Consider the following 27,844-nt stretch of genomic DNA (forward strand, 5'->3'; position numbering starts at 1 on the left):
ATAGTTCCTCAGCCTTTTATAGAATATCCCTCAATTTGGACTTTTCTGATGTCTCTTTATGTTGTGAAACCGGTTATTATGCATTTTTGGCAGGAAAATTAGATAAGTGATGTTGTGTCCTTCTCAGTGTATTACCTCAGAAGATGCATTTTATTGGTTTGTCTCACTATTCATGATGTTAATTTTTTCCCTTGTGTAAGGTAGTGGCTGCCAGTCTTATTCACTGCAAAGTTATATTTTCCTTTGTAATTAATAATTTGTGGAGAGATACTTTGAGATTATGTATATATCTTGTTCTCTTAGTCGCACCCCACACACTTAGCATCTATTGATGAGTCTTGCCTGACTCGGTCTTTAATGGTTGCAAAATGGCGGTCTTTCTAATTCCATCATTTCCTATATATATTTTTAAAACGTTCTATTATAATAAAGCACTCCACTTATTTATTATCTATTGGCAATGGACACATGATTTTTAAATTAATTTTTTTGGAGTATAGTTGATTATACAATGTTGTGTTAGTTTCTGCTGTACAGCAAAATGAATCAGTTATACATATACATAAATCTACTCTCTTTTAGATTCTTTTCCAGTGTAGGTCATTACAGAGTATTGAGTAGAGTTCCCTGTGCTATACAGTAGGTCCTTATTAGTTGTCAATTTCTTATTCAGTGGGTCCATTACCATCATTTATTTTGATACTCCAGTTTCCTGAGATTTGTCCTGCAGGAGTCCTTTTCAGCTGGCTCCTTTATCCTTTTGACCAGCCTCCCATTATTTTATTGAGCAATTCCTTCCTTTCTGGTACAACAAGATGTTCTACGATCATCTTTTTTTTTTTTTTTTTTTTTTTTTTTTTTTGCGGTATGCGGGCCTCTCACTGTTGCGGCCTCTCCCGTTGCGGAGCACAGGCTCCAGATGCGCAGGCTCAGCGGCCATGGCTCATGGGCCCAGCTACTCCGCGGCATGTGGGATCTTCCCGGACCGGGGCACGAACCCGTGTCCCCTGCATCGGCAGGCGGACCCTCAACCACTGCGCCACCAGGGAAGCCCTCTACGATCATCTTTTATCTTCTTTTCCCCAGGCTTGGAATCAACCATTCTTCAAGGAGCTCTCTTTTTTAGTGAGGATGGGTATTTCAAAATCAAGATCTGAAGCTGGTCGCATGCATTCATTGCTACCTGAGTGTCAGTGTTTCTAGGTCCTTTCAGTTACCACAGAAAGGGTTAGAAAACATGTATTTTAGGAATTATGATTTCATAATTATGCCTCCAATTCTAATCCTGCCCCACAAAGTTCTACCTTGGCTTCCCAACTAAAATATTTGCTTTCAAGATTATTGAAATATTTACTTATTTCCTTAGTTCTACAATATACATAAAATAGTTTCAGAATTGCTGTATTCGTACTCTGAAAAATCTATTAAGAGTTCAAGATTTCTATGCATTTTTGTCTTTAAATGTATGTACACAAAGTATTCTCTTCAGGAGTTAACTTGGAATAGGTTCTCACTTGCCTCTCCTTCCCCCACCCCATGATTTTTTTTTGGCGGTATGCGGGCCTTTCACTGTTGTGACTTCTCCTGTTGCGGAGCACAGGCTCCAGACGCGCAGGCTCAACGGCCATGACTCACGGGCCCAGCCGCTCCGCGGCATGTGGGATCTTCCCAGACCCGGGCGCGAGCCCGTGTCCCCTGCATCGGCAGGCAGACTCTCAACCGCTGCGCCACCAGGGAAAACCCCCGAACCCCAAGATTTTTATTCATTTGAAATACTGTTGAATCCATTTGCTTCTCTTCAAACTGAGTTTGAGTTTTTCCTCTCATGTTGGTTTAATTTTCTGAGTATGTAAAATGGTTTCAAAAGTTAAAACTACAATAAAAGATGTATTCAGAGATGTCACACCTTCTGTGATCCCCATTTACTCATTTTCCCCACTCCTTAAAGTAATCAATTTTGTTAATTTCTGGCTCACTCTTCCAGTGTTTTCTGCCAAGATAAGCAGAAAAAGTGTAATGTTCCAAGAGTTCGCATGTCACCCTTGTTTGGGGACAATGCTAATCTTCTCTGTATGGTTCCAATTTTAGTGTATGTGCTGCTGAAATGAGTACTTGATATGCTTTTAGCAGTGGCTGCAAGTCAGTGAAGGTTGATGTAAGAGGACAGTGTAGTGGGGATTCAGACAAGGGTGAGGAGGAAGGAGTCAATGATTAGGAAGGCAGTGTGGTGTATAGGACCACGGGCTTTAGAATCAGGCCTGCTTTTGGTCTTGCTTCAACCATTTATTTACTTGCTGTGTGACCTTGGACAAGTCATTAAAGTCATTTCTGTGCCTTCTCTCAAATGGAATATTAGCACCTACTTTATAGGATTATTTGGGTATAAACTGATGACACCTCTGAAATGTTTGATAGTACTTATAATTGATAGCTAATACCTTACTAATAGCAACAACAACAAATCATCACATAATTAGGAGATGAGATCGATGGCAGAGAAATGTATTTGCTAGTACCGCATGGTTCTCACCGATAAGCCTCTTCAGGTGGAAAGACAGCAGACTTAAACTTTATAACTTTTGTACCCAAGTCTTAACATTTCCCAGGAAAATCAGAAAAATCAGAGTATACTTACAACAAACTCTACAAATTCCTAAAATAGTTCAAGACCAGAGTTGGCATACATTTTCTATAAAGGGCCAGGTAGTGAATATTTTAAGCTTCATTAAATTTTAGGATCATACAGTCTTTGTTGCAGCTACTCAACTCAACATTGTAGCACAGAAGTTATATACAATACTTAAACTATGAGCATAGATGTCTTTTAGTAAAATCTTATTTATGGACACTGTAATTTGAATTTTGTATAATTTTCACATGTCACAGATATTCTTTTATTTTTTCCCAACCATTAAAAAAGGTAAAACCATTCATAACTCATGGGTCGTATAAAAACAAGTGGTAGGCCAGATTTGACCTCTGAACTGTTGTTTCCTTTTCCCTAGTTTAACAGAAGAGAATACTTTTAGATTCAAAATAAAAATAAGGGCTTATACTATGCAATTAAGAAATGAAAACCTAAGTTGATTTAGAATTGAAGTAACATAAATAACCACAGAACTGTCATTTTCAGAATATCTTCTTATAGAAATCTGTATAATTTGGGATACTTTTACTTTACTAGAACTAAATCACATTTTAGCATGATCCTTTGAGAAATATGGTACTCGTATATTTCTAATATTTTGATTATTTATCCAGAACTAATAATTGTACAAGATCAAGGGACTCAGGGGCGGGGGCGGGGGCAGTTCTGGGATGGAAGCTAGGATCTCTGAGAAGAGGCATGTAAAGCAAGAATAGAAGTGGTGATCTGAGAAAAGAGGTAATATTTGAGATCTGGAGGCCATGATATAGATGAAGAGCAGCTTTAGTAGAGGTAAGAAAAAGTAAAGTAGGAGGGTGGCGTTTGTAAAAAAAAAAAAAAAAAAAAGTTCAAAGGTGATAGGTCACCTTTTTCCAGCTTTATTGAGGTATAGTTGACATATAACATGGTGTAAATTTAAGGTGTACAATGTATTGATTTGATACACTTACGTATCGTAAAATGATTATCAAGGTGACAGATCATCTTGGATAACTACAACCCCAAACTCTGGTCTTGAGTCAGAAGATCTTGAATTATTCATGTGACTTTCTTTCTTTCTTAACCAGACATTTGGGTTAGTTAGATCTGTTTGATTGGGAGTGTTTTGAGGAAAGAGCATGATGTCTCATAATTATACCACCTCTCTTTGAAAACCAGTTTTCTTATTTATTAGCTGTGTTATTTTGGTTAAGCCATGTCATCACTGTGCTTTGATTTCCTCATTCACTAAAGGAATATTAAGTATTTCCCCTCCCAGGCTTGTTAGGACTAAATGAAATAGCTATTTACAATTGTTATCTGCATGTTTATTATTATGAACAAGGTTTGAGGACAGTGTTTGGAGGGCCAGCAGCAGAGACTCAGAGCTGCTGACCATGTGGGCAGCGTCGGCTCAAACAACCTCGAGTCAATGCTTAAGGCTTTGAGGATGGTGGGATGCTACCCTAGAGTTCTGCTGATTTGTGATGAGAAGATGGAATTTTGTAGCTATATGGGATGAATTAATAGAAGTTAATATAATAGTCTGGAATATTTGGGAACCTCTAAGTTCAATAATATTGTAAATCCTACCTTCCAAAAAATATTTAATGTTGTCTTCACATTTTGCAGCATCAAGCTCCAGAGCCAGATGAGAGAAAGTTCTAAGTATTTAAGAGAATGATATTAAGTAACTCAGTAAATATAAATATAGAATTAATGCCTCTTTTTTCTTCCTGGTCCTTTGTGCCTGAGTAGCACTTTTAGCAATATTATTAATCTATATCAAGTTATGGTATGATTATTAAAGTATATTAAATTGCAGAAACTTGTTTCAGTTGCTACCTCATTCTTTATTCTATCTATTTAGGAAGCTAAGGCTCAGGTCACCCACAAAATATATCATCAGTCTCTCCCACTTTGCTTCTATATCTGGTTCACCTATGGTGCCTTTCTCCAAGTTTCTTATATTGATTTTCCTCTCTCTTCATCCCAGATTCTTATCCACTGGCCCTGATGATTACATATGCTTTGACTTTTCTCTTGCCCACCTGGATTCTCACCTTGCTACCTGCTGACTTCTGGTAATTGCCTTTCCTCCCTCTCTCTGGGCACCTTTCTTGTGACCTGTGGCTACTCATAGGCCCTGGTGACCCTAGATTTCTGTTACTCTGCCATTTAATTTACTGGTAAGATTCATACATGTCTTTAAAGTCTTTCATTTAGTTTTATATAGTGCTTATTTTTAATAAAATTACAACAGTAAGTCTTAAACTAAAAATATGTGGAACTGAAATTGGTATGGTATAGTTGATCAAAGGAAAAAATAGGTTCAGAATGTATCAAGAAACAACTTAGAATAAAAATGAAGAAAGTCAGTTATAGATTTTCATATTCTCTAGTGACTTAAGAAAGGTTAGATGACAGAATATTACATTTTTTTTGCTTTGTTTCTTTAAACTCTAGTCTTTTGTTTAATCTCACTTATGTTTCTATGACAGTTTGGAAACTCCAGTTGTACTGAGTGGTTTGTTACCACTCAGTACAGTGTTTGTTACCCTTGTTTGTTTCTCTAGTTTTTGTGTCAAATATGGACTTACTAAAAAAAATTGTCACTTAGATTATGAAATTTCTGGGTTTTTTCCTTTAAAATTAACAACCTGTAATGACAATAATCTCTGTGTGAATAAGCATTATTGTGTCATTTGCATAAAGCCTGTTAACAGTTATTACAATGAACATATCAGTGTTCTTAAAATTGGGGGGGGTAAAAAAGAAACCCACTGTAAGTTTTGGTATATTGTAATACAATTTAAAAATTAAAAATGCCCAACCTTTCTAGGTTAGTCTTCTACAACTTGTTTTTTCTTATGACAGTATTATGGAGATGTTGGGGTACTTGAGATCGGTTTGTCTCTCAACTCGTGGACGCAGTAATCAATCCCCTGCTGCCTCAGAAGATGTTGTTACTCCACCTGGCAAGAGTGGGGAATACACACACTTCAGTTACACAACAGCAGCAGCCCCTAATATTTCCAGCCTGTCATTCTCACAAAGGATTTGTGATGCCCGAGGCAGACTGTGGCCTGCATTTTGCCGTGTTCCTCACCACTGTTGAAGAATTTGTACATCCTCTGTGGGGCTGTTACCTGTGCAGAGTTTTCTGTCCCTAAAATCTTTTCAGAAATTCTTAGGATTATGTTAGGGAGTCTTACACCTCATCTTGAAACTCTGAGCTACTGATATATTGTACATACCTATGATAGAGTTATGAAAGACCAATTTGATGTTTCTCCTTGGGTCCTAAGTTCTCCTCACCTAAAATATATGAATGAAAAGTGGTGGTATAACATCCTTCTCATTGGCTCCACAACTGGTAACCACACCTGTCTCTTAAGTATCAATATTCTTTTTTTTTTTTTTTTTTTTTTTGCGGTATACGGGCCTCTCACTGTTGTGGCCTCTCCCGTTGCGGAGCAGAGGCTCCGGACACGCAGGCTCAGCGGCCATGGCTCACCGGCCCAGCCACTCCACAGCATGTGGGATCTTCCCGGACCGGGGCACGAACCCGTGTCCCCTGCATTGGCAGGCGGACTCTCAACCACTGCGCCACCAGGGAAGCCCAAGTATCAATATTCTTAACTACTAATTCTTGTCTTGCGTTTGTAACTAAGGTTTAAAAAACTGTAGCTGGTAGAAAAAGCTCAAGCTTTATTCTGATGTAACAGGCCTCATGTTGAAATGATTCAACAATCATTTATGGAGGGGCTTTTCTGTGCAGATGTTGTGCTAGGCACAGGGCAGTGGTGAAGAAGACCATCTCTGTCCCCAAGGATATTACAGTTCAGTAGTGGAGACTGAGAGATAAATGAACAATTGCAGGATGGTTTGTTGAACTTGGCAAATTCCTTGATCTTCTGATCGAGACATGAGACTCTCATAAAGTTTGTTAAAATTAATTGAGATGGCGAATGTAAAGTATCTAGCTTAGAGCTCAACTTATGTAGCAGAAAGTACTACATGAGAGTGGCACCTTACCTAGTCTTGGAGTGGGCTGGGAGGTGTCAGGAAAAGCTACTCAGAGGAGGTGGTGACTGTGATGGAAGCTGAATTCTGAATGATAAAGGAGAATGGTTGGGAGTAGGATGGTTGTCTTTGTTGTTTGGGCTTCTGTCTTTAACTGAACACTAAACTGCCTTGTTGATGTGTCAGTGTATTGTATGTAATGTCTCAAGAGCATGATAAGTCATGTTACACAGTGCTATTTTATATTAAGTATTACCCTTCATTTTCTTTCAGAGAATTAAAGATGGCAGCATAGTTGACTCAGTTAAAACAATCTGTGTGGGGGATCACATTGAAGCCATCAATGGAGAAACTATCCTTGGGTGGCGTCACTTTGATGTTGCTAAGAAGTTAAAGGAATTAAAAAAAGAGGAACTCTTTACCTTGAAGTTAATAGAACCTAAGAAGGCCTTTGGTAAGTCGGTTTGGTTTATCTTTCTCGGGGAAATGAGTACTGCGATATGGTGCCATGTGCTTTTGTATATCAGTTAAGAACATAGGAAGTGATAGATAAGCTCTACTTATAAGGAAAACAACCATTGAAGGAGAAAAAGATTACCTAGAAGGACATTTTCTTAAAAAGACATTTTGGAGTTATAAAGTGTCATGTATAGTGACTCAATTTGCTCCAAGCTCGAAGAACAGCACCTTGTATTGCGTTCATCTTGCCGAGCAGGGAGATTTTTGACTGAGCTCTCTAAACGGTGGTGTCTGTCACTCATGGACCTCAACAGCAAAAATTTTAGTTACACACAGAATTGGTATTTAAAGTAGTTATTTGGTCTATTTTAAAGACTTCCTTCAATACTTTTCCTCCATTGGCATTTTAAACTTGGCAGTGTGGAATGGTATGAGATTGCTTCTACTTTGGTGTGACATCTGTACTTGCTTGGTTTTAGCCATGGCAGCTGTGTTCCAACTGCTGTTCAAACACCTAGGGCTATCTCATCTACAGGAAAATGTGCCAGCTTCTCTCTCACTACCCAGAACTATTTTAATAAGCCAAATGATGGCCTAGTGTTCATCGGTGTTAAAATACCTTCAGCAGAATCATTCTCAGCCCGCCCTTGCTCATCTGTGACTCCACCCACCTTAGTTCTTTCCTTTGCTCACAAAACATAAATATTCCTTATAGTTTGTCTCTAATGGCTTTTCTCAGGGCAGTTAATGACAATGATGAGTGAATGCAGTGGGTCTGGGCAATTACATTTCCCCACCCTAAGCAAGTAAGGGGCAGATCCTAGCCATACGAAATTGAAACACTTTCTCTGCTTCCGAGCGATTCTGTGCCATTTACTAGAAATGCAGTGCAGGTGGTATTGCTTGTAGGTGACAGAGTTCCAAGAAGATGTGAGAAAAGGATGCCTTATGCCAGTAGTGCTCCTGGAGGGACCATTCTAGGAACCACTGCCGCAGATACCATGGTTCCACATGGTACATCACAGCATCTGAGCTCACTTCCCACAGAGGAAGGTGGGCCATCACGCAGAGTTCTATCCAGCAACCCCTTTTGAAATGGCTTTATTTGGTAACCAACTTCCCAGGTATCACAGCATATAAACTGATAGGATGTAGGCAGTTTCAGATAAACAGTATCTGATTTAGACTGTTTGTAAATCAAAATTATTCTCTTAGTACAGCTCAAGAAATATAATTTCTTTCTACATTTATTTCTACCATAGAATCTGTTTTCCAGAGTCGATCTCTTCCTGTTTTTCCTTGTCTGCATATAAATTGTGTGGTCCCTGTGTTTTTTTGTAGAAAGTTGCTGGTACACCTTAACTTGGACGTTAGGTTGGTAATAGTCTTGGATGTTACAGAGGTCATTGTATTTAGCTATTATTGCTCCATGATTAGATTTTTTTCCTTCAATATTTGAGATACATGTATGGACGGTTGGTGTACTTCACTGCCTTATGTGTCTGCGATGGCTGAACCTGCTCTTTTGCTTCATATGAATTCCATGGACAAATTTGAAAAGGATTTTCCTAATGGGGGTATATTATTTCAGGCAGCTCACATTCTGGTGGTATGAGTTAGGATACCTGGAGATTGATTTTGGGGCAGTGACAAGTTTTTATTTTCTATGGTTTCAATGGCAGCTTAACTCAATGTAACACCTGCTGGTCTATATGCATTTTTCACTCTGTAGATCAAGGTTTGCCTCTGGGCCCTAGTCCGGGGATTTCTCTTAGAAGTAGGCCTTGCTTCTCTTTCCACCCTTCAGCCCTTAATTTTGGTGCCTATCTTTTTGACTCTAGGATAAAGGCAATGCTAGCTTGTTCCTTACCCTGTGGCCTTATTCCAGCACTTAGCTCTTTTGCCAGGGAGGGAATATATATCAGGAGGTACTTGGGGGACCAGTCTTGGCCCCATTCTCTCCATCCCAATCTTATCTTTTGCTATGTTTCCTTCCTTCCTGTGTTTTTCTAGCATTTTCATTGATTCAAATTTAAAGTCCTTCATGATCTGACTCTGTCATCATGGATTCCTACCAGGAGAAAGGGCCAGTCTACATGAGGCAGAATTCTCTTCTTTGCATTCATGTAGCTTCAGCCAAGATAGCCTAAGTCATTTCTTGGACTTAACCAAAAGCTGTCAGAAGTAGCCACACACTCCAGTATCTTGAGATTTTCCTGTCAGCTTCCCAAAGATTTAGCCTGGGGAGGCATGTGGACTGTGTCCCAAAATATAGGAGGGAATAATGTAGTTGGCTGCTTTGTGCTGGCATAGCAGGTATGATGAATACAACTTCTTAACCGCTGATAAGGGAATCCGTACTGCCTGTTTTATTTCCATATTTTACATCCACCACTATCCACACTCCACTTCTAGGGGCCACTATATGTGTCAAGATTCTTTGAGAGCTACAGAATAAGCACTATCTAATTTAAGGAAAAGACATTTTTGGGAAAGACTATCAAGTAGGTCTCAGAAACAAAGAAAGTTCAATCAAGTCTTGGAAAGGTAGGAACTGAGGCTGTTTCAGGGATGTGTGAACAAGGAACTCTTCATGGTACTGGTTTAATTGACTCCCTCCAGTTATTTCCTGTGTTCATGTTACCCCACTTAGGATTCAAATTCCTGGGAGGGGGGTACTTATTAGGTCATGTGTCTGTCTTGATAGTGGGGAAGGCAGACTACATAATTGACAGGCCCACCAAAATCACACAGAACAGTGAAGGGGAGGACGTTTCCTTTTGGGTAGGAAAAGGCAGATGTCCATTTAACCATTTCTCTAAGCTTTTACATCTTGTTCTTTAGGTAGAGAAGTGTTTGTTTTCTCTTGACTTTGAATCTGACTCTATCCATGCATGATGCTGTCAGTCTGGTGTATCAGAATGAGTCTGGAGGGAGGAGGGTATTGTCAACTGGCTTTGGGTGTCTAGTCTTAAGGATTTTATTATTCTACTAAGTTTTGGGTGCTATATAGATGGCTGTTTGGCAGTGGGCTATCTGGAGACCATGACAGTATCTAACTTTCTTTCAGGGAAAGGCTAAAGCCATATTCTTCTTGGTGCTGGCCACCAAATTTGGAAGGGACCTCACTCCATAGATTGGGACTACACTCCTTGAAGGTCCTTCATTTATGTATCCCACAAATAATTTGAGAATTTGCTGTGTTCCAGGTACTCTGCTATGCCTAGCAGATACTAAGAAAGAAAGACTAAGTTATAGCTCCTGCCTCTTGAGAAGCTCACAGTCTAGTAGGAAGCTGTTATGGACTGAATTGTGTCCCCCTAAAATTTGTATGTTGAAGTCCTAATCTCCAGTACCTCAAAATGTGACAATATTTGGAGATAGGATCTTCAAAGAGGTAACTAAGTTAAAATGAGGTCATTAGGGTGGCCCCCTGGTCCAATATGACTGATGTATTTACAAGAAGAGAAAAATTGGACATGGAGACATGTAGGAGGCGAATGCCTTGTGAACATGAAGACAGCCAACTGCAAGCCAAGGAGAGAGCCCTCAGAAGAAAGTAACCCTGGTAACAGACGTCTAGCCCCCATAACTGTAGGAAAATAAGTTTTTGTTGTTTAAGCCATGTGGTCCTTTGTTATGGCAGCCCCAGGAAACTAATACAGAGGCCAAGAAGCAAAAAAAGAAAATATACTGCAAGTTCTTTGACTATGGCAGTAGATCTTGGACTTCCTGACAATACAGAAGGTATAGGTTGGGTGTCTTAGCAGTCCTTTGGCCTTGGGCAGATGGCAAGAACTTACCAATATGTTTTCGTTCAATGAATATTTGAGTAATTAGTATATACTGGTCTTAGGGTGCTAGTTGTTGGGATAAGAGTCACTGTTCACCAAGAAACTACTGTGTCCCATCACCATACTACATACTTGGTATTCCATAAATAAGATCCAGTTCTTGCCTTCAAGAACTGCATGTCTAGGGACTTCCCTGGTGGCACAGTGGTTAAGAGTCCGCCTGCCAGTGCAGGGGACACGGGTTCAATCCCTGGTCCGGGAAGATCCCACATGCCGCGGAGCAACTAAGCCTGTGTGCCACAACTACTGAGCTTGCCCTCTAGAGCCTGCAAGCCACAACTACTGAAGCCCGCATGCCACAACTACTGAGGCCTGTGCTCTGCAGCAAGAGAAGCCACCACAATGAGAAGCCTGCACACTGCAACGAAGAGTAGCCCCCGCTCGCTGCAACTAGAGAAAGCCCGCGCAGCAGCAAAGACCCAACGGAGCCAAAAAAAAAAAAAAAAAAGAAGAAAAGAAAAAAAACAAAACTCATGTCTAGTGAGAAGAGATGGATATGAAAAAATTTCACTAAAGGGTGTTAGAGGTGATAGAATGTACTGGAGGTCTAAAAGTGGGATACATCAAACCAACCAAGGAGTTTAGAAAAAGCTTCCTGGAGAAGGAGTTTGAGCTGAATCCTAAGAGGCTTACTCAAGGAACGAATCAGGGAAGGTTGTCCTAGGGAGTAGGAATAAAATAAACAAAGGTGCAGAAGCATGAAGCAGTATCATATATCTTAGAATATGATGTATGTGGGTGTGATTGGAATAGAGGTTATAGGTTATGGTGTGGCAAGAGACAAAGCCCAAGAGTCAGTGGGCACCAAATTATCAAGGGCCTTATGTATACAGATAAAGAGTGGACAGTGGAGAACCACTGAAGGGGTTTAGGCCGGGGAGAAGCATAATGAGACCTGGATTTTAGAGAGGTATTTTGGAGACCATGTCGGAGAGGTAGGGTATGAGTAAAAGGTCAGGAAGTCAATAAAGACTCTATTGTGTTGAGGAGAAGCAAGATGAAATCCGGAGACAGTGCCAGTAGGCACGGAGATAAGAAATGGTTCTGAGGATTAGATGGTGGTGTGCTGGAGCCATTAGTGCCCATCTCTTTTCAATTCCATGTTCAGTGGCATCAAGTCGGTTGCTTGAAATTGGCTCTGGTGTGGTATTTGCGTCACAGAAATAGAGAAGTGCTGCAAGTCAGGGCTTTTTTTTTTTTTAACCTGGAAAGGTGACTGTTAAACATTTACCTGCATACCACGGAATATTAAGAAGGTAAAATTGGTAACGCATTGGATGTTGAGGTATAGGAAAAGAAATTGCAAATGATGATCCACAGATTTGTGGATTGTGTGTGGTGCTATTCCTTGAGAGGAGGAAAACTGGAAAAGAAAGATTTGGGTGAGGAGACAGGGAAGAGAGATTGTACTTACAGTACAATTTTGGGCCTTAAGAGTTTGAGATCTGTGGGACAGTTCAGTTGGAAATACGTTAGATGTAGATGGGCATTTAGAATTGGGGCCTAGGGAATTGGATTTCTGAGTAACTTGAAGCCATGGAAGTAGATCAAGTTACTCAGAGTAATAAGAGAAAAAGGCCAAAAACAGAGCCCTGGGGGAACCCCAGCATTCAAGGGATAGAAAGAGGAGTCCGCACAGTGAGGAATGGCTGGACTTGGAAGAGCCAGCTTCTGGGTGGCCTTTACCCAAGCACTCAAGGAACAAGTCACTTGTCCCAAGAGCAGACGCGCCATCGCAGCTTTCCTAAGTTGGCTATGGGACTCTGAGGGAGGAATAAACGCTATTATAAAACATACCCTCAGAATCTCCTCTGCTGGTTTAAATAGCTGTTTTTCAGCCAGTAGGTCTCAACTAGTGTGTTCGGAGCACAAAGTAGAATAGAACTGAAAATTTCATAGTGCTTTGTGCCTAGTAAGGGTAAGCATTGTTTCAGTTTCAATGTTTCCGTGTATGCATATGGGTGTCTCAGATATATAATATATGTCGTGATATAATGTATTATATATATTTCTCACTGTGTCACAGCAAAAAAAAACACAGAAAACAAAAACATTTGAAAGCGTCTGGTTTAAATGACCCCCTTGTTGAAAACTTGTAATTTAATGGGAAATCTTATTCATACCTAACATGGTTTCTCCTGGTCAGCTGCATTCCAATCCAAATTTTCCATCTTCTAGCCATGAGTTGATGGCAGCCTTCCCAGTTCTTATCAAGTATCGGCTGGAATGTCTCTAGTGGTAATTTTTTTAGGGCATGGCTCACTTCCTTTTCTCTTTAGCCAGTGAAAAGGAACATGTCTCCACAATGAGCTCAACCCTTCAGAGTTTGCCCTGTAAACCTAGATTTTCCCAGGGCTGTGAAAATTCATTCTTCCATTTAACTGGCTGAAGGATCAGACTAGTTCAACTGGTTTGTTTTCTCACGAGGCCTTTTAATTATTAAATGTTATGAGGCCTTGATTCAATTTTATTTAGATGAGTCTCTACTTAACTTATCCTGGAGAATTTCTTTAATTTGTAATTGTTCCACTTTATGGAAAGAGGTTTGTGGAAGGAGGTATGAAATGTATCAGTAAAGTGTTTTGAAAACAGAAAAAGAGTTGAAAGAATGTTGGCCTCCTAAAGCATCGATAGTCTTTGTTTTGGGGTTAGATTTTGTTACAGATCTCTGGGCTATGTCTTCTTTTAGAGACTTCATTTCTGTGCTATGTGCCCATCAGAATAGGATGTTCAGTATGTGAAGTACGTCCGATTCCCTTGAGTCATTCACAGCTGGAAAACTTGTACCTCATCTTCGTGATTCAGCTTAACTGATGTGCTCATTTTCAAAGACTAAGTCTATTTGCTATTAAGAGAAACTTTGGCTTTTAAGTATTATGACTTCTTAGATAGACACTTCAAATATTTAAAAAATACTCTCTACTATTCATGCTATTTCGAGTGAACATTTTTCAAGCAACAGTGCTTTTGGTACTTTTTTTTTTTTGTTTCTTAATTAATTATTTTTGGCTGCGTTGGGTCTTCGTTACTGCGCCTGGGCTTTCTCTAGTTGCGGCGAGCGGGGGCTACTCTTTGTTGCGGTGCGCGGGCTTCTCATTGCGGTGGCTTCCCTCGTTGTGGAGCACGGGCTCTAGGCTCTTGGGCTTCAGTAGTTGTGGCGCACAGGCTTAGAGCACAGGCTCAATAGCTGTGGCGCACGGGCTTAGTTGCTCCGTGGCATGTGGGATCTTCGCGGACCAGGGTTCGAACCCGTGTCCCCTGCATTGGCAGGTGGATTCTTAACCACTGTGCCACCAGGGAAGTCCGGTACTTTTATATATACTGAATTCTACTAAATATCCTGTGGAATATGAAAAAAGTTACAAAAGGGACAACAAAGTGTTAAGTATATAGACTCTGCCACATATGGGCTGTGTGTTAATGTGACATTGGGTGAATTAACCTTTCTGTGCTTTGGTTTCCTCACACAAAAAGTAAAGATAATAATATCGACCACATTGGGCCGTTGTGAGGATTAAATGATTAAACACAAAAACAATCAGAACAGTCCCTGGTGCATATAAGTCTATGGTGGAAGTTAGCTGCTATTATTACTGCTGATACTATCTTGAAGGTGTAGCCCTTTCTTTAAGGAGTAATTTTAGAAACAGGATGAACCCCACATGAAGCAAGACAAACAATGTGGGTGAGTTGGTGATTAGCAAATATTTGTTGAGAACTCTGGCACTCTTCTGGATCCTGGAAAGACAGATGGTAAATCACATCTCGTATCAAATAATGAACTATATCAGTATGTCATTGTCACAGCTGCCATTCACTTTTCTAAGTACTTTCTAAGTCGGAAATAATTTAATACTTACAGCCATTCTAAAAAGTTAAGCAATCTGTCCAAGATTTTAGAGTTAGCTAGTGACCGTGGGAGGTAGGCTTCTAACCCCTGCAGTGAGCCTCCAGAGCCAGCCCCTAACAGCTGTTATGGATGAGTCAGCCTGTTTACTGTCCTCAAGGAGCTTGCAATTTACATAAGGAGGCAGATATATTAAGAATCAGGTAGTTTGGGCTTCCCTGGTGGCGTAGTGGTTGAGAGTTCACCTGCCCATGCAGGGGACACGGGTTCGTGCCCCGGTCTGGGAAGATCCCACGGCCTAGCCGCTGAGCCTGTGCATCCGGAGCCTGTGCTCCGCAACGGGAGAGGCCACAACAGTGAGAGGCCCGCGAACCCCCGCCCCCCCCCAAAAAAAAGAATCAGGTAGTTTATCAATAGCCGTAATAGCTACCATTTAAAGCAATTGCTTATTAGAAGCAATATGGTATAACGGTTAAAGGCATAGATTCTGGGCCACACTGCTTGGGTTGAATTCCTACCTCTGCTGCTTACTTCCTATGTGATCTTGGACTACTTACTCCCTCCCTTCTATGCCTGTTTACTTATCCATAAAGTGTTGTGGGGATTGAATGTGTTAATGTAGGTAAAGCACTTGGAGTAGTGCTTGCACACAGTGCTGCATAAATGTAAGTCGTTGCTACTAGGACTTCTATTCTGGCCTGATGCAATCCTTGTGTCATTCCTATGAAGGTTTTCTAGATAAGTAAACTGAGGCTTTGGGCAGTTGAATACCTCCCTGAGGTCATATTACTCCATTCCTGTTTGCTCCTGAGGCTTCTGCGCTTAACAGTATGTGTTACTGCCTCTTAGACTATAATGCAAACCATATGATATGTGCTGTAATGCAGATTTAAACGAAGGGCAGTTCAGCTGAGAGCTGATTTGTCCATGACGGAGAAGGGTCCTGAAGCTGAGAGGGAGGCTGGGAGCAGTGGTAAGATTGCGAAGGAATTTTCCCAAAGTGATAAGCCATGGGACAGATGGCTTATATAGCATGTCCCACCAGTATCAAGGACCAGTTGTCCCATTCCCACGTAACTCCCCATGAGAAGTGATAGGCCTCCTGATAGAGTTGCAAAGGGATATCAGGGCTGTGAGAGCTGTGACCTTGCCATCTGAGGTGAAAGAGCCCCTGTGCCCTGGGCTTGGACACACTGACTTGGAGGTCAAGCTTCAGAGTAGGATCTATGTTGGACTGAGCACCATATCAGCCCTCTGGATCCCAAGAAGGGGAGACTCCCAAAGCAAAAACCAAGACTCAGTTTCTCACCAAACCTGTGGGGTGAGGGGCTCCCAGTCAGATTCAACCTGACATTTCTTTTCTCCAAAACTGTGGAGCAAAAATTTAAATCCACTACAGACATTTACATGGGTGTTTAAAGAGGGGAAAGATATGAGTAGGTGAGAAAGATTCCTGAAGAAGATTGCACTTGAACTTGGCCTTGCAGGATGGCAGGGGAAGTACAGACAAGGAAGGAGGGTTTCCTGTGGAAAAGAGTCTTGGAGGGACTGCAGCAAATCAGGCTGCAAAAACAGCTCCAGGCCATGTTAAGAAGACCTCTGAAAACTAGGTGGGGAACCTGAGCTTGTCGGAGAGGATAATAGGGAATCATGGAGATATTAGAACTGAAGAATGAAATGATGAAATAGACTTTGGGGAGTTAAGCCCGGAGGAGGAATGTTGGCTGTATTTGATTGGAGGAGAAACCACGTCAGAAGCTGCTGCAGTAGTCCAGGAGGAAATAATAAGGGCTGGGATTGGAGGCAGCAGTGGGAATTTGCATGAAAGAAGAAAGCCTGAGTAATACTGCAGAGGCACAACTAGAGGTTAGAGATGGGTTGATGCACTTTAGCTAAAAGAGGGAGAGAGAAGGTTTGGAAGAAGCAAATGTAACCCCAGGTTTCTATCGTTGGAGCCTGTGATAAAAGTGATCATTGGAAATGGGGCCATTGGATGTAGTAATGGTTTGGGAGAAAGGGAGAGAAGTTTAATTTTAGATGTATTGCATTTTATGTGACAGTGGCACTCTCATGTATTTTTTTGGCAAAGGTTTAAAGCACTCACAGTGACAACTTTCGGGGCTAGAACATGCCACTTAATCATCTTTTCATGTCATAGAGTTTGTTCTGCCTTTCTTATATCTAGCTAGACATTGGTTTGGCATTTACCACAAAAATACTATGGAAGAAGATAAATGAAGAGCCAAGTTCTCTTTTGTGGGGTGTGGCAGATGTGTTAGATGAATGCTGGGTGTAACCGATAAATGTGTTTTCAGTGTAAAGGCTCAGCTGGATAAAGACCTAGGCTAAATATTCACTCTTTTCTACTCTAGCTATAAACTCTCTCTAAGGGAAAACTTATTAAATGCTTATTAAATGTTTTCAATCTAAGAAAGGTAAAATTATTATGATCTATAATACTGAAAGCTCTGTAATCTGTATTTCCCGTGTCACTTACCCTAAACCGTGATTGATTTCTCTTAGAACTACAATGTTTAAGGAGCCTTTGGAATTAATAACAACCATGAGTGGAAGGTAGATAATAGTTCTCAGCTGTCTGTAAGCTTGATAATTAAAATAGCCATGTGGGATGAAGGGGTCAAAACTGGTGCTAACATGGAAGTGGCTTCCTTAATATGGTAGAACAGTGTGAAGATAATATAACTTATTGGTCTAATTGCTCTTTTTCTAATAATACACATTTCTAATAATACACATTCTTCCCATTGTATAATGGGAAGTGTCATGTAATTGTAAGACAATGGATCTGACAAATTATACTCAAAACTGTCAGAGTATGCCTTCAGAAAAATGTAAGCAGATAAACAGTTCCCTTTGTGTATGGGAAAATGCTTGATATATTAAGTGAAAAGACAGATTACAAAACAATGTACAGTAATATCCCGTTTTTTGTAAAAAACTATCTTTACATGTAGAAGAAGTGACTTGCAGTATATGTATATTGAAATGTTAACAGTTATCTCTGGTGGTGTGTTTATGAATGACTTGTTTCTTTAGGTTTCTTGTGTTTCTCACCTTTTAAATAGAAAATATTAACTTTTATAACCAGAAAACAATTATTTAAAAAAAAGTCTAGCATTCCTAGTCTAGGAAGTAGAGAAATGGAATCATTCCACTTTTAGTAGCTTTATAATTTTTAACTGTATGATCATACTTATTTTAAACAGCTTTCTTTAACATTATCTTAAATGGTTCCATGTTAGAAATGTGGTAGATTACATTGTATCAACTTTTTAAATGGACAGGATTGTGTTTTTTGTTTTTTGTTTTTTTTTTGCGTTACGCGGGCCTCTCACTGTTGCGGCCTCTCCTGTTGCGGAGCACAGGCTCCGGACGCGCAGGCCCAGCGGCCATGGCTCACGGGCCCAGCCGCTCCGTGGCACGCGGGATCCTCCCGGACCGGGTCACGAACCCGCGTCCCCCTCATCGGCAGGAGGACTCCCAACCACTGCGCCACCAGGGAAGCCCCCTGTGGTTTTTTTTAATATGAACTAGACATTTAATTTAATTTATTTATTTATGTTTATTTTTGGCTGCCTTGGGTCTTTGTTGCTGCGCGCGGGCTTTCCCTAGCTGCGGAGAGCGTCGGCTACTCTTTGTTGCGGTGCTCGGGCTTCTCATTGGGTGGCTTCTCTTGTTGTGGAGCATGGACTCTAGGCGCGCGGGCTTCAGTAGTTGTGGCTCACGGGCTCTAGAGCGCAGGCTGAGTAGTTGTGGCGCACGGGCTTAGTTGCTCCGCGGCATGTGGGATCTTCCCTGAGCAGGGCCCGAACCCTTGTCTCCTGCATTGGCAGGCGGATTCTTAACCACTGTGCCACCAGGGAAGCCTGGCAGGATTGTTTTTGTAACTACTAAACTTTTTAAAAGGTGGAGGAAAAATATGTGTAATAAACCACGAATAAAAGTGAACAATTCTTGATTTTTGAATTCCCATAAAATCATACTATGGAATAAAATAAGTATAAAAGGATAAAAATACTTTAGCCATCCTTTTAACTTCCTCGTGTTAGAGTCCCGAGGTTTGTAGTATTTTTGGTGACACAGTCCCCTCTGGAGTAAAATTATCCCAGAGATGCACGTTAACTTTTGCCTGTGATTTCAGGGAGTTATGAAAATAGGGTTGAGTTTTTCTCAAATGACACTCTTACCTAGAGAACAAGATGATTTTGGGCATAGTTATTTCCCTTCTGACACTTGTCTTACACTGTTCAGTCTCATTAAAGGAACAGTTAAGAGCAACTTTGTGTAGCCTTTTTTTTTGGGTGGATTGGGTCATGTGTTGCCAGCCCTTTTGATCCGATAGCCACCTTGTGTATGTGGCATCCACTTATCTCCTTTTCCTTCGTATCCGCCCCAGCACCCTACCAGCTCGATCAAAACAAAAAAAACAGCATAGCTATTCTGAAGAAGTCTGAAGAATGTTGGAGAGAGGAAGGAGACATAGAAAAAGGGAATGAATAAAGTTTGAAATTCTGGGGCAAAGCTAGGTTTTATGTCAGCTACTCTGAGAGAGGGGTGGGGGGAGAGAGGGAGGGAGGGAGGGAGGGAGTGTTGGGGGTCGAGGTAGGGAAGTGAGCACACCAGCTGTTTATGGACAGTGTCATTTATGTATGTCCAAGCATTGGAAGGTCTCTCTTTGCTTCATTGCTTAGACACAATTCTGTATCTGTGAGGTATCTTTCACTTGGAAACAGTGGAAAATCTTATTACCCTGGCTAATGCAGAAAAGGGAAGCTTATAAATCAACCGTCCGTGAGTGATGTCGGCATTAGCAAAGCTCTATTGTAGGGCCCGTACAATGTGATCAGGACCCTGTTTCTTGCCCTTCCTTTCTGCTCTTCTGCCTGAGGCATCAGCTTCATCATCCATATATCCTTAACGTATCCCAAGATGGTGATCAGCAATGGCTGGGACCATGTGCTTCCTTATTTACATAGAACAGAAAAAGAGAGTGTCCTTGCCTCAGAATTTCTAGCAAAAGTCCTTAGATTTTTTTCTGACTTACCTTTGTTCCCATGTCTACCTCTGAAACAATCACTGTGATGAAGGGGATCAGTTAGCTTGGCCCATTTGTGTGTCCCATCCCTGAAGCTGGGAGCAATCAGCTTCCCCTGAACCACAGTGATCCTCATGACCACTGGGTACTGAGAAGACAGCCAACTAATGTCTGTTACCAATGGCAACTCATAATCTTTAATAGAATATAAAATCAGGCAGTGGCTCTGGGGTAGCCCAGCTCTACCTCTTACCCGTTGTCTATGACCTTGATGAAATCATCTTACTTCTCCAAGCCTCAGCTGTAAGTTTAGTTGTAAAATTAGAGTAATACCTACCTTGTAATAGTGTTGTGAAGATTAAATAAAAGAACTTATCAAGAATTTCTAGTACCTGGGACATATTAAATGATCAGTTAAAAAAGTTACCTTTAATTTTCCCAGATGATCTATGTTTTTGCCCCTAGATGAATTATAGTGTAGATGTATGTGTGTATATTTATTCCTTTGAAATAAGACTGCAGTCTAAGAATAACACTAGTGTATGAAACAGCATATAACGCTTTATAGCCATATGTAGTGAGAAATTCTATACCTTGAGAGATTGTCTGAAAATGACGGCAGAGAGCTGCAAACCCCAAAGTAAAGTTGTCGACCCTAATTATTATTGTTTTGTAGGCATGTGTCAGCCTCCAAGAGAAACTTAAAATTTGAATTTTGATGAGAAATCACCCAACTTTTAAAAGTTGGCAACTAATTTAAAAAATCTGAAAACGTTGCACACTTCACAAACATGTCTGTGGACCATATGTCACTGAACTACCTGTTTGCAGCCTTGAGCTGTGAGAATTATCCTTTGTGCCCAAGTCCTTTTCTCTGGTATCATCCATGCACACTAAACTTCTCAGGTACCCAATGGGAAGAAAGTTTCAAGTGAATTATTCCCAAGAGGGGTAGAGGCGTGGTCAACTGAGAGTCACCCAGTTGGGAGGGACTCTAAAACATCAACTCTCCACTCCTTGCTTTTGGAGTCTTGGAACTCATGGTCTGGAGCATGATCCCTTCCCCTTTTCCCACGTAGCCTTGCTGTCTTAGGCCTTCATGGCTGGGTTTCTGCTTGGACATTTTCCCCAGGAGGTTTTGGGTTCATGAGAATGAAGCATGGGAGCCCACTTGGACCTTTGATACCATCCCTCCCTATGATTAATACATTGATGTATGACGTCTGTTCTTGTGAATTTGGTTAGTGTGAGTCAATCCCTAAGACTCAGGTCAGTTCTGGAAACACTGGAAGAAAGCATTTCTGGGCCTGCAGTGCTGAAAGTCATTGGTATACACATCCTGCACAGTCCTGCCTGAGTTGCCATATGGCCACCATTTTTTTTTTTACGCGGGCCTCTCACTGTTGTGGCCCCTCCCGTTGCGGAGCACAGGCTCCAGACGCGCAGGCTCAGCGGCCATGGCTCACGGCCCCAGCCGCTCCGCGGCATGGGGGATCTTCCCGGACCGGGGCACGAACCCGTGTCCCCTGCATCGGCAGGCGGACTCTCAACCACTGCGCCACCAGGGAAGCCCTGGCCACCATTTTTGATGCTATCTAACTCCAGAGGTGGAAATTATAGAAATGGATTAGTGAATTTGGTGAAGTAGCTTAGTTCACCTACATGGGTAGTTAGGGGAGGGGACTCTAAGTTTCCAGGTTGGAATGTTGATGTGTCTGCCCTCTTGCCCACACGGTGTCATGTAACTCTAACAGGACGTTTTGAATGGGGGTCAGAGGTCCAATGAGATGGACACTGGAGGGCCCCCACTGCTGAGTGCCCCCGCCCCCCCACCCCGAGGAGCTGGGCTTAAACTCAGCCACTTTGGCCAATCTGAGTAGGGTAATGGGTCATCTGTTGTTTCTACTCCCCTGTAAATGGAAGGGGGAAAAAAATCACAGTTCTATAGAAGATAGAATAAAAAGGAGACCTTTGTATTTGAAGTGACAGTTTTCTGAACATTCGAAGAGAGACTTCTGCATGTTTCTCATCCTGGGAAAACCAGTGCAAATGGTTTTGTTGGGGAGAGCATGGGATGAGCAGATGGCTGGCTGTCCAGTGTGGACCGTGTTAGCAGAAGCAAATCCAACAGCAGTAGCAGCTTTCTGTGTATGAGCCAGACCACGGGGCAAAGCACCTTTCATACGGCAGCCATTTGAATGCTTAAGACAACATCCTATATAGGTAGTGTTACCGAGAGGTCGGCCTCTCTGTACACAGGTGCCGAATCAAATCTTGGAGACAGAGTTCTGGGTGAAGTAGAAAAGGATAGCTTTATTACTTTGCCAGGCAAAGGGAGACACACTGGGCTTCTGCCTTGAAAAATGATGTGTCCCAACCCGGGAGGATTTGATGAGGGTTTTATAACAGTGGTTCAAAGGTGAGGGTCTGTGACAAGATTAGGGTTGAGCAGGGCCTGCACGCCCTTAATCTCAGCTCAGGTGGTCGGCTAATCTTGATGAGCTTCTCTGGTCCCTTTAATCTGGCCTCAGGTGGTTTCATGGCTGCTTCTCCCTTGATTAACAACTGTTGGAATCTGCCCTTTGGAACTCAGGGAAGGTCATAGAGGCTGGAGCCTTGCCCACAAGAAACGGGACAAAAGAGCCTCTGTGCTTGGGAGTCCCACAGGGCCTCACTTGGTTTCAGTAGTGTTCTTGTACAGATAAGAACTTATTCCTTAAGTTCTCACAATTTGTAAATGGTGAAGCTGGGTTTTAACTCAAGTTCTCTGATTCTGAAGTCTATCTCTTCCTGGGCACAGAGGTGTCCATATGTGCCCCCCTCTCATGGAAATCATGGCTCTGCCCCTGCTATGAACTGTACTCCAGGCCAACGCAGGCCCTTGTGGGACCAGAACAAGATCTTGTTCTGCGCAGAAGCAGGAGAATGCCTACCCTTCTCACTGTCACTCTGTGTCCATTGGGGATCTAAACCATTTGCATGTGTTCCACCTGAAGATAGGGCCTTGGCCGCTGTCAGTGCTCTTCTTCCCCTGGGGCTCAGGGTGGGACTAGAGACAGACATCTTGCTGTCTTCTCCATTTCCCCATCTCTCCCCTGACCTTCACGTTGTAGCAGGGGCTGGGGGTTGGTCTGTTTATTGAAAATGCCAGTTAAAATGGTATCATAAAGAATGACACAAGTGGATATAAACATTTTATTTTAAAACATATAAATATACGTTCTTTTACAACTCTTTAGATGTAAAAAGCTCTTTGAGTAGAGGACACAAATTGGAGTTCTATGAAGTCTTGCTTTAGTAATCAGAACCTGAACGCACATCTATGGTTTCTGTTTGATATCTAAAAGCCAGATATGTGAAATGCTGGATGGTTAAAGATATTTTTCCTAATCTCCTAGCATCATTTTGCCCACACCTTTTTTTTTTTTTTTTGCAACTCGCCCTTATGGAGTCTTTCCAAAGCAGTTAACCTAGTTTTCCTAGCAATAATAACTCCGTGTTTCACACTTATTTCATCAGCTCACGTAGTTTTAAATTCAATTATGTAATTAGAGTAACAGATACAGTTGCCACAAAAGGGTTTGGAACTAAGGCGACTGCTTCTTGGTGACATCCCACTCAGCTGTGGGAGCAGCTGTGTACCCCTGAGCTCTGAGTGTCCTGTGCCCTAAGTGACACAGGAGGGGAGCCCTGAGTCTAGTGAATCCTTCGAGCTGCAGGCCGATTACCAGCATCTCCTGTGTGAACTGCATCCCTCTCATCATTCAGCCCCAAGAGAGGCCTCATGAAAACCTGTTCATGAGAAGTGAAGTGACTGATCTAGGGCTTGGCCTGGTTGGTTCGACAAGCTTAGACCGGCCAGCACCCTAAAAGTAGGCCAGACTAGCAACCTTTGCAAACATTAAAAAAGCAAAACATTTTTTTCCCTCTGAGACTGAACAGGGCCATCCTGCCTGTTTTCATGTATAAACCGGTTGATTTACTTCCCTTAATCAGGATTGTGGAGAAACGTGGCTTCTATTTCTTTAGCCACAAGGACTGCCTTTCTGGAGGCTGGTCTAAGCCAGAAGTGAAATTTTAACTTTTGTTTTGGTGCCACCAAGTGGTTGGTTTTGAGATAACACTTTCAAGGAGAAGATGACAAACATGTAATGACTAAAAAAAAAAATCTGGGGTGCACAAGCAGAGCACAGAGGATTTTTAGGGCAATGAAACTATTCTGAATGATGCTCTGATGGTGGATACATGTCATTATTCATTCTTCCAAACCCACAGAATGTACAACACCAGGAGTGAACCCTAACATAACTATGAACTTTAGGTGATATGATGTGTCCATGTAGGTTCATTGATTATAACGAATGTAGCCCTGTGGTGAGGGGTATTGATCATGGGGGAGGTGATGCATATGTGGAGGCAAGAGGTGTATGGGAGAGCTCTGTCTTCTCAATTTGTTATGAACTTAAAACTGCTTAAAAAAATAAAGCCTAGGGGCTTCCCTGGTGGCGCAGTGGTTAAGACTCCGCCTGCCAATGCAGGGGACATGGGTTCGAGCCCTGGTCCAGGAAGATCCCACATGCCGCGGAGCAACTAAGCCCCTGCGCCACAACTACTGAGCCTGCGCTTTAGAGCCCACACACCACAACTACTGAAGCCCATGCGCCACAACTACTGAAGCCCGCGTGCCTAGAGCCCGTGCTCCACAACAAGAGAAGCCACCACGATGAGAAGCATGCACACTGCAACTAGAGAAAGCCTGTGCGCAGCAACGAAGACCCAACGCAGCCAAAAATAAATAAATTAATGAATTAAAAATATAAATGAATTAAAAATTAAAAAAAAAAACCAAGTAAAAAAACTTCTGTTCTACATTTCATTTTCATTTTTAGCTACTGCTATTGCAGGTAAGAGCCAGGTAAGCAGAGACATCATCTAGGGTGGCTGGCCGACTTCTCAAGCCTGGATGACATTCCCTCCGTGAAGTTCCCACGTTCCAGAGTCTGGGTCCTCAGCTTCGTACATCCCAGGAACCTTTAATTTCTTCAGTGTATCCAGAACTTGTGCAATTTTCCAGGGTTATGTCTTGCTTACCAAACTTACAAAAGACTCGTTGTTAAGTCAGAATGCCAGTGTATTACTTTACAGTTAGAAATGTATATGTAGTTGTAAACCAAAGACGTGTGTTAGCTGAGTACTTCATTTGCCACCCTGTAGAAAATTTATATTGGAAGACAGATTATACAGAGCAGGTTGCTTGGTGAAATCGTGGTGGGTAGAGTGTGTGATAGGGGGAGTGCGGGTGTAAGGTAGTTTATCTTGGAGGTTAGCATCATTAAGGTGAGGCTGTCTTGACCACTGTAGGTCTGTACATGACCCCAAACTGGGTAGTATAGGATCCTGGACAGTGCTGGTGACAGACTGGCCTCATCTTTTTCGTTGGGCATTCTTTTGGAAACCCTGTGCTGAGTGAGCATCTCCTGTTAATCTGTTCTTCCCTCGGACGGGACACAGTGTGACTGGCAAGGCAAATGCTGTAGATGTGCTGACACAGCTCTGGTCTCCTGAGCATCTCTCTGGTCAGCGTGGTCAACATGAGCACTGTCAGCCACCATTTAGAGGTTTTGGCTTAGGGGAACTACCCTATTTATTGCATGATTATTTTGAATGATTTCACTCTCAGAGGAAGACTTATGTGTTTTATGTTTTGGTGGCTCTGTCCTCAAATGCAGGTTAAAATTAACATGTAAAATCCTTAGTCACCTTGGAATAGATCCCCAATAGTGAAACAGGACTTGCTGAAGATGGGAATTATCCTAGATTCTAAGGAAGGATGTGTTTGTGCAGGCCACTTGATGTCCATGTTTTGAGAGCTTTGTGTGGACCTCACCACCTGCTCGTACACTGCGGCCTGCCCTGTGACTCTGCGTTGGAGCTCAGTTATCGCCCAGGCTTGGTGCTGCGTCTCCTCACATCCACCTCCATCCATGCCCCAGACTGCTGCCAGAGTCCTCAGTCAAGGGGACTCGGGATACCTGCAGAAGTTATAAACCGGTGGCCTATGATTAGAATCTGATCCACAAATTTTTTATTTGCCATTACGTTATTTTTATCTTTAATTTATTATTAATTTATTTTGGCTGTGTTTGGTCATCCTCGCTGTGCCCGGGCTTTCTCTAGTTGCGGCGAGCAGGGGCTACTCTTCGTTGCGGCACGCAGTCTTCTCATTGTGGTGGCTTCTCTTGTTGCGGAGCACATTATGTCATTTTTAAAAGTTTGATTTAGTTGCCAAAAGTTAAAAATCAGGAGGTTGACACAAAACTGAGTGTTCATCTTCTCTGCAAACCAGTAGAAGATCTGGCTGTGCAGGGCCTACCTTCTCACAGAGCAGTCAGTTACTGGAGTGGCCTGGATAGGGTACGTCCTGGGAGTTATCCTCAGTTCCCACCCTACCCTTCCACTCATTTATGTTACTGTCTGGGAGTGGGGGTGACTCTTGGTATGCTGGAAAACCAAAACCAAACCAAAACACACACGTAGAAAACCAGCATAGGGAAGGAGTGGCTTCTCGTGGACTCTTACTCTCTGTTGTCGTCTGCCTTGCGAGGGGAACTCCTTCCTTGGAACCTGTTCCCAGCCTCTTGAGGTCCGTTACCTCTGAATTTATCCCTTGTGCTTCCAAGAGGTGTGGTGGTGAAGTGTTGTTGAGACTTTGGGGTCACAAGGCCTGGATTTGAATACCAGCTCTGATCCTTACTGAGTTCAGTTTCCTTTTCTGTAAAATGACGGCTCTAACTTGCCTCATAAGTTGGCCCAAGAATTAAATGGGATTTTGTATTCAAAGCATCCAGCAGAAGGTAGGTCCTCCAATAATAGTGCCTCCATCTCTGTCTTCTATCAAGACATGACTCCTTCCCTTCTTTGTGACCTTAATGAAGTCCAGCTACACACCTACCTCTGCTTTCCTGCCACATATACCTCTTTATTCTTACAATAAAACCAACTTTTATTTTTTGTTCCTTATAACTTCCAGTCTTTCCGATCAGCACATTTCACGTATTCCCTTTCCTTGTTGTAGGCAGACCTCATAGAGACTCTCATATGAGAATAATGGATGACAGGTGAATTTATTTTGTTTTGGGAAATTTTATCAGAAGGCATAGCTTTTATCAAATCTCTTCAATAACTGTACAGAAATTTGTGATGGAAACTCATTAGCTTTTATAGCAACTGGTTGGAATTCTTAATATATGTATGTTTCCCCATCCATTGTATGTTTATAGACATGGAGCCTAGGTCAAAAGCTGGAAAGTCATCAACAGGAAGGATTGGTACTGGAAGGGAGACACTTCGCCTGAGATCAAAAGGTCCTGCCACTGTGGAAGAAGTGGTATGTTATGTTCATTTAATCCCTATACGTCTTGGAAATGGATGGACACTCGTGTTTGTCAGAGCTGGAAATAAAGGCCCTCTTTCCCTCTGCTTACTCAGCAGCCAGAGTTATCCTTTAGAAACTCAAATGAGATGGAACAATCTGTTCAAAACCCTCCAGTGGCTTCCCACGTCACTCGGAGTAAAAGCTAAATTCCTCAGAGTGACCAACACGATCTGACTCTGCGTCTCTTCTCTGCTCTCATCTCCACCCCTCTCCTTCTGGCTCCCTCTGCTTCAGCTACTTGAGTCTCCTCTCTGTCCGCAAGCACTCCAGATACATCCCTGCCTCAGGACCTTTGTATGAGCTGTTACCTCTAGCTGGATGCGCTGCCCATTTACGAGCACTGCTCACTCCCTTGCCGCCTTGAGTTTCTGTCCACATCCTACCCTGTTTAACCTCTGAGCAGCTGCTATAATAGCAGGTCCCGCCACCCTGCCCCCTGCCCAATCTTCCTTGCCCTTCATTTTTTTTAAGGCACTGAACCCAGTGGGACTTACATCCTTGTCTCCTCTCAGTCCCATGTCTTGTTCTCACATGTCCTGTT

General features: G+C 42.2%; 1 protein-coding gene and 1 non-coding gene across 2 annotated transcripts in view; one reads left to right on the forward strand and one right to left on the reverse strand.

Annotated features, from left to right (window-relative positions):
- The window catches only part of GIPC2 (GIPC PDZ domain containing family member 2), an 87,269-nt gene that overhangs the window by 32,520 nt on the left and 26,905 nt on the right, over positions 1-27,844 (forward strand). The window contains exons 3-4 of the mRNA XM_065890472.1: positions 6,926-7,106; positions 27,149-27,255. Of these exons, the coding sequence (XP_065746544.1) occupies positions 6,926-7,106; positions 27,149-27,255 (288 nt within the window). The remainder of the gene's footprint in view (positions 1-6,925; positions 7,107-27,148; positions 27,256-27,844) is intronic.
- Positions 2,006-2,112, reverse strand: LOC136140530 (U6 spliceosomal RNA). The gene has a single exon (XR_010657628.1). It is a non-coding gene; the product is annotated as a U6 spliceosomal RNA (small nuclear RNA).

Source organism: Phocoena phocoena, chromosome 1, assembly GCF_963924675.1.
Source record: "Phocoena phocoena chromosome 1, mPhoPho1.1, whole genome shotgun sequence".
Taxonomy (NCBI): Eukaryota; Metazoa; Chordata; class Mammalia; order Artiodactyla; family Phocoenidae; genus Phocoena; species Phocoena phocoena.